This window comes from Podarcis raffonei, chromosome 1, assembly GCF_027172205.1.
Source record: "Podarcis raffonei isolate rPodRaf1 chromosome 1, rPodRaf1.pri, whole genome shotgun sequence".
Lineage (NCBI taxonomy): Eukaryota > Metazoa > Chordata > Lepidosauria > Squamata > Lacertidae > Podarcis > Podarcis raffonei.
Genome location: NC_070602.1, coordinates 120,416,440 through 120,423,165, shown reverse-complemented (window position 1 = coordinate 120,423,165; position 6,726 = coordinate 120,416,440). Strand labels below are relative to the sequence as shown.

General features: G+C 47.2%; 1 protein-coding gene across 3 annotated transcripts in view; it reads right to left on the bottom strand.

The window, feature by feature from the left end:
* Positions 1–3,573: 3,573 nt before the first annotated feature.
* MFSD6 (major facilitator superfamily domain containing 6) overlaps positions 3,574–6,726 on the bottom strand; it is a 40,948-nt gene continuing 37,795 nt past the window's right edge. Inside the window, exon 7 of one of the 3 annotated variants that reach the window (XM_053360398.1) lies at positions 3,574–4,680. In XM_053360398.1, the coding sequence (XP_053216373.1) occupies positions 4,633–4,680 (48 nt within the window). In that variant the 3' untranslated portion in view covers positions 3,574–4,632. Of the gene's footprint in view, positions 6,668–6,726 lie in introns of all 3 variants that reach the window. The other 2 variants (XM_053360390.1, XM_053360405.1) reach the window with 2 other exon arrangements.

The window sequence follows — 6,726 nt, the reverse complement described above, 5'->3', positions numbered from 1 at the left end:
TTAAGGAGAACACGCGTGCTCCCCAAAGGTACTGGGTTTAACCAGAAGTTCGACAAGGCTTTTGTTTTTTATTCCGAATCAGAGGCTTGCAGGGAAATCTCTTCCCTGCTGATTATAAAAAAAAGAGGACCACTTTTATATGGTTTGTTTGCCCGATTGTCAAAAGACTCAACTTCTGGGGTGCTGAGCTCAGAAAACGAGCAAGAGTTTAAAGCCTAATAAAAAACTATTTTTTATTATTTTCGAAAGGCAATGGTGAACCAAAGTTGTCAGTCTTTGGTTTTAACATGGTGCTGATGTTTAAGAGGGAGTTGTAGCTCTGCTGCAATTATCCTCTTCCCTATTTACATATCCTGGTTTGGAATAAGTATGTATCCTGTGGTAGAGGGAGGGCAGAATTGCCACTACCACATGGTGTGTGTGGAAGTCCACAGCATCTTACGGGCCCCACATCCATTCAACTGTGGGTACAAGGCTTGCCTCCCCAACTTTCTACTGAATATCTGGATGTCTAGGGCAGCTCTGGGCAGGCCAGCAAGTGGGGTCTTGTTCTTCCTTCCAAACATACACCGTGGGGACTCTTAGGGACACAGTCCCTACCAGAGAAGAATGGCAAACCAAGCCGACGGACGGAGGTTAAGGGGTGATATGATAACCTTTCTCACTCCTCTATGTGACATCCTTTTATATATTTGAACATGGCTGTTTTCTGCTGCTCCAGAGAAGCGGACACGGAGCAATGGTTCCAAACTACAAGAAAGAAGATTCCACCTAAACATTAGGAAGAACTTCCTGACAGTAAGAGCTGTTTGACAGTGGAATTTGCTGCCAAGGAGTGTGGTGGAGTCTCCTTCTTTGGAGGTCTTTAAGCAGAGGCTTGACAACCATATGTCAGGAGTGCTCTGATGGTGTTTCCTGCTTGGCAGGGGGTTGGACTCGATGGCCCTTGTGGTCTCTTCCAACTCTATGATTCTATGCTGAAATGGCAAAGTTGACCGGAAAACTCAGGAACCAAGAGGACAAGAACTTTATAATAAAGAATGGGGGAAATTCACAACTTATTTAAGAGACCACGGTAAGCAGATGGAAACATTGGCAGGGTTTTGGTTTCACTTGTAGTGTAACAATTGTCATGGAAAATATGGAATGATGTGATAGTTAAAGAGTCTGGAGAAGATGCAGTTTTAAACGATTAAAAGGGGACTCCAGGGAAGGGGTGAAGTTCTGAGATTCAGAGGAATCTCTATATATGGATCTGTAATTGATTTTTAAATTTTTTTGGTAATTTTGTATTGTAAAAAGCAAATAAAAACAATTTATAGAAAAAACATACACTGTGGCGTAGAAGTGCACAGCTTGGTCTCTGGTTTATCATAAGTGGTGTTGAATGTTTTATTTTAAATAAAACAAGCCTGTCATTATATCACATGCAGGATGTGTTTTAAATTCTCTTAGTGTACCGTATTTTTCGCACTATAGGACGCACCGGTCCATAGGACGCACCTAGATTTGGGGGGGGGGAGGGGGAAAATTTTATTTCCCCCCCCCAGGCGCGGGGCTGGGGCGGGGGAAGCCCGAGCTTCCCCCTCCCCCAGAACGGGACCCAGAGCCATGCCGAAGTGCGTGCAGCTTTGGCATCGCTCTGGGAGCTTGCGGGGCTGGGGGAGGAGGAAGCCCTCGGCCAGCCTCCAAACCATGTCGGGAGACAGCGGGATGGCGCGCTGCGCCTCTCCCGCTGTCCCCCGAGTTTGCGGGGCTGGCGATGGGGAGGAGCAGGCTTCTCCCCCCCGCCAGCCTTCTAACCAAGTCGGGGGACAGCGGGAAAGGCGCGCTGCGCCTCTCCCGCTGTCCCCCGAGTTTGTGGGGCTGGCGACGGGGAGAAGCAGGCTTCTCCCCCCCGCCAGCCTAGTAACCAAGTCAGGGGACAGCGGGAAAGGCGCGCTGCGCCTCTCCCGCTGTCCTCCGAGTTTGCGGGGCTGGCGACGGGGAGGAGCAGGCTTCTCCCCCCGCCAGCCTTCTAACCAAGTCGGGGGACAGCGGGATGGCGGCATTCCGCCTCCCCACTGTCCCCCGAGCTTGTGGGGCTGGCGGTGGGGCTCTCCAGGCTTCAGCGAAAGCCTGCATTCGCACCATAGGACGCACACACATTTCTCCTTCATTTTTGGAGGGGAAAAAGTGCGTCCTATAGTGCGAAAAATACGGTACTTTTAATCTTTTGATGGAAGCTGCCCAGTGGCTGGGGAAACCCAGCCAGATAGGTGGGATAAAAATAATAATAAATTATTATTATATTATTATAATTATTATGTGATTGTATGAAACTAAAGGAGCATTTGATACGGGTTAGGAGAGATTCTTGTAGGGGTGGGGTGTGCGATCTTGAGAGCTTTTGATGGTGTGTATTCAATATACTGCATGCTGAGCCGATCCCTTTATTTTCCCTTTCTCGGGTGGATAACCCAGTTCAAAGTCTTTATCTTTCTACCTCACAAGGATTATTTGCAAAGCTAAAAAAACGAAGGGAAAGATATAGTTAAGTACATCCTGAAATCTCGGGAGCCTGGGGAGGGGGAGAGGAGAGAGATATCACAGCCAAGATTCAAATCAGTACGAATGGCTACGCTGCTCACGCAAGACAGCTTTTAAAGCTGAGCTCTACCGCCCAAGGGGACTTCGAAAGGCAGGGGCTGCTCAGGCACAACATTCTCTTAAAAGTAGAGGAAGCAGAAGCATGAGCCAGAAGACTCCCAACGCTGTCGCCAGGAGTGGAGCCTTGCAAAGCGCATCTGTATGCAACAGCCGAGGATGCAGAGCAGTGAGATTTTGAATGGGTAAGGAAGCGAAGGTGATATTCTGCCTGCTCCCTGTAGGGCTAGAGTTGGGATGGGTAAATGGTGGGTTTGGAGAGCAGCAGACATACCATTTTGTGCTATTAAATATCAAGGATGAGCAAAATGACTCCCCAATAAGTCAACAAGATTGTTTGTTGCACAAAGGTGCCTCTATGAGTCGTTTTTGGCAATTAATGAATTTCTAGTGAATGAGGCAAAGGGGTGCCAACTATAGGGGGCTCTGGGTATCCAAGCTCCCACAAAATTTTCGTTGTGGGTGCTCAGCAGCCGCATCATAATGTCCGGTGCCTTGGGAAACACCGGAAGTCACGTCCGAGGCCTCACAAGACCTCGGAACCTGACTTCTGGTGGCACTGGAAGTCAGGTTCCAAGGCCAGGGGGTGCGTGCGATGTCATGACATCACATTGCAGTGTGACATCATGTCGCAGTGTGACATCATGATGTCGCAGTGTGACATCATGATGTCGCAGTGTGACATCATGACGTCATGGGCACCCATAACCTGGGGCCCAGCTTGGCTCCCCTAATGAGGCTATGCAAAAAATAAAAAAGCAGCTGTGTCCCTTCATGGTTTTTCCATTTTTTAAAAAGCACACAATCCCACTGTCCACAATTTTAAAAGTTTACAGTCCCACTGTCCACAAAAATATAGTTACCTGTGCTAAAACTCCATGCAGTTGCATGAGCCTGGGCGTAATAATAATTGAGCATTGCCAGAGATCTGTTTTACATATACAGTGAAATTTTATTTCTCTCACTACATCTTAACAATTTCACAAATACGAAAACCCGTGTACGGTCTCATCGCCCGCGTGTAACGAAGGAACAGGTTCAACAGACAATTCAGACGTGTAAACGTTAACGCGTAAGCTCAAAGCGTTACAACGCAGCTGCTGCACATTAAGGTGTTCTTGGCAACGTTAGCCATGTGAATCTCTACGAATTAGCTTAAGAGAGGGTTTAATATTTTATTTTTAAACTGTTTTTAGCCTGTCGTCTGCTTGGTTGTTTCCTAACCACACACACGTACCCCAGCTGTAACATAATAAATACAATTCTGATTCTCTCTCTCTCTTTTAAAGGACACTTAAACAAGTCATGAGAAATTTACAGTACATTTAAGTGGAAGTGCAAAAAAACCCAAAACACTTATCAACTACTCTCTGTTGTTTGGTCCCAGGTGTCCACGTCTAGATTCTGTAAGGCTTATGCATTGGGAAGACCCCATAGTATTCCTTGCGGAAATCTGAGGGGCTCTTTTGCCTTCCTCACAACCTAGCTTGAGGTATTCCGTTACATGGTCTGCATTCGAGCCAAGTATGACCCCCACGCAGCTTTGCCTAGAACAGATCTAAAAATCTGACATGCTTCCTTGCAAGCAGCTTTCGCCAAGCCTGGAGCGCCACTCCAGCCTTTTGGGACTACAACTCCCAGAAGTCTCAGGGTCACACTGTTGTGTTTGGGGCTGATGGGAGATGTAGTCCAAAACACCTGGGTGGTGGACACCAGGCTGTACATTTCCGTCCACCTTTTAAAAGGATTGATCGCCTGCAGCCATCGCTTGTCTCGATTACATGGAATGGAATGTCTCTCCCCGTCGCCAACCAAAAGCCAGTTCAGGAAATGAATCTTAGTATACAGGCTGGTCTGCCCAGGGGTGTAGTAGGGGGCAAACACAGCCATTTGCCACGTCGCTTGGCTGCCAGAAGACAACAGTGGTTTGGTTCTGTGCTGCCTTTCAGTATGAGGGCAACCCTGCCCTTTTTAAGCAGCTGTTCCTCAGGAGAGAAAGCTTTTAGCAACCCTCTTGAGCCGCAAGGCTTCGGCCTGGAATAAATAATAATGTTAATAATTGTATTACCTATACGCCACCTGTCTGGCTGGGTTGTCCCAGCCACCATAACATTTCTTTTCTCAGCTATAATCGGCAAAATCGGGTTCGACTAACAATTGGGAAACATGAAAAGAAAAAGAAACCTGAATCTGCCAGTGTATTTGACAAGCAACACAAAGTGTTGTCGCGACAGCTCAAAACGTACTGTGCCCATTTTTCATTTACGTAGGATGGCTCGCCTGTCATTTCAGCTGTGTTTATATTAATGATTTCACCTTTTCCTAACCAAGAACCATTAGGAGTTGTGTCCCACCCCTTTTGGCAGCCCACAGGCACTTTAAATGTACCCCACACATCGAGTGGGGAACTGGCAGTCTGTCCTCCCCACCCAAAAAAACCCATGTTGCTGGACTCCAGCTCCCATCAGCCACCGCCCATGGTCAGGAATCATGGTATGTGTAGTCCTAGCAACATCTAGCGAACCGCAGGCTCCTCACCCCTGCTATAAATAAATATAACCACACCCCCCAATAAAATAAATTTTACACTATCGTGAGATAAAACATATTGGCCCTGATCAAGAAGTAAAGCGGCCGAGCTCACAAGGATCCCCTCTCTTGCACCAAACAAAAGGTGCTGTCAGCACGAACCACACGTGAATCCTGTTATGGGTTTTCCCTGGCAAGACCTGGGTGTCCCCCAAGTCAAAAAAAGGATTCTGACATCCTATGTGAGCTAGGAGAACAGCCATCGGTCCCAGATGTGCATATGTGGCTCCTGCCTCTGAGCATGAACGCAAATACCCCATAGCTGACTACAACAGGGTTGGAAAGGAAAGATTCACCTCCACAGACTGTTTCTCCCCGCGTTGGGTTGGGTCAACAGGGTCCCATATTCTCACAAACGGAACAATTGCAGTCAAGTGGGGGGGTTTTATGCATAACGCCGAACCTACACAACACAAACACAAGCCCTAACCCACAGCCTCGTAAACGAAGGGTTGTAGGCAGCCAAATAGTTTGGATTCAGTCTAAATGCCCTTACCAATTCCCTGCGGCCTGGCCAGAGAGCAGTGAACAGCAACCTGGCCAGTTCAAAAGGTTCCGAGGCTCATTTTTAACACAGAACTCAACTGGCCCAAAGCTATTCAAAGTTCCTGAAAAGTCTTTACAAAAGACAGAATTCTAAGCAGCTCCTTCATTTAGGTATTTAACTAGCGTAGTCTCTCTATAGAGTTTCAGTAGTTTATGCATCTCTCCTTGGGAAACTAATATGCCTCCCAATAAATTAACATAGATTTAGGGTGGGTGGGTGGAGAGAAATACCTATGAATTCTCTTTTCCCCTTCCCTAAGAACTGATTTTAAAAATAATAATAATTCATTGTCTTGAGCAAGAGAGAATACAAGGCAGCATTCCTCTTTCGGAACCGAAGCAGACTTTCACAAATTAAATCTACTACCAAGTTAGATTTCCGTTTTGTTTACGCACAAATCGACCCCAAACCTCGTTCCCGCAAAGGTTGAAAAGCGTTTTGTGTGGAATACTTTAACTCTAGTTAGTTATTTTGACACCGGCCTCTTCTGGCCTAGCCTTCCTAGGTTTTTAGTCCTTCCTGCCACAGGCCTATTGGGCTTTGACACAGAAAAAGGCCTTAAATATTTAAAAATGCGTGCTGTGTCAGGTTACCATCGCGGAGATGAAGGGAGCTGCAGTTTCAAGCTTTTCGTTTCAGCATTCCTCTCAGCTCCCCCCAAAGAGCAGGATCCAGTGCAGCAAGATGAAGACAGGCAGCAAAGGCCTATTCCTGCCCTGCCTCGGGAGGCTGAGCGCTGCAATCTGCGGGAGCTGGGTCTGGATCAGGGCAGCCTGGGCTGAGATGGGTTTCAGGAGCTGCCGTAGGTACAGATGTCTCTGCAGACGCATCACTGCTTTGATTCTGAGGGACGCTTGGTGCAGAGTCATGACTATTGTTGGCTTTCTAGGAAAGAGAAAGGATCCCATGTAAAAATGCATACTTGCGGTTTTCCCACTGCTCAG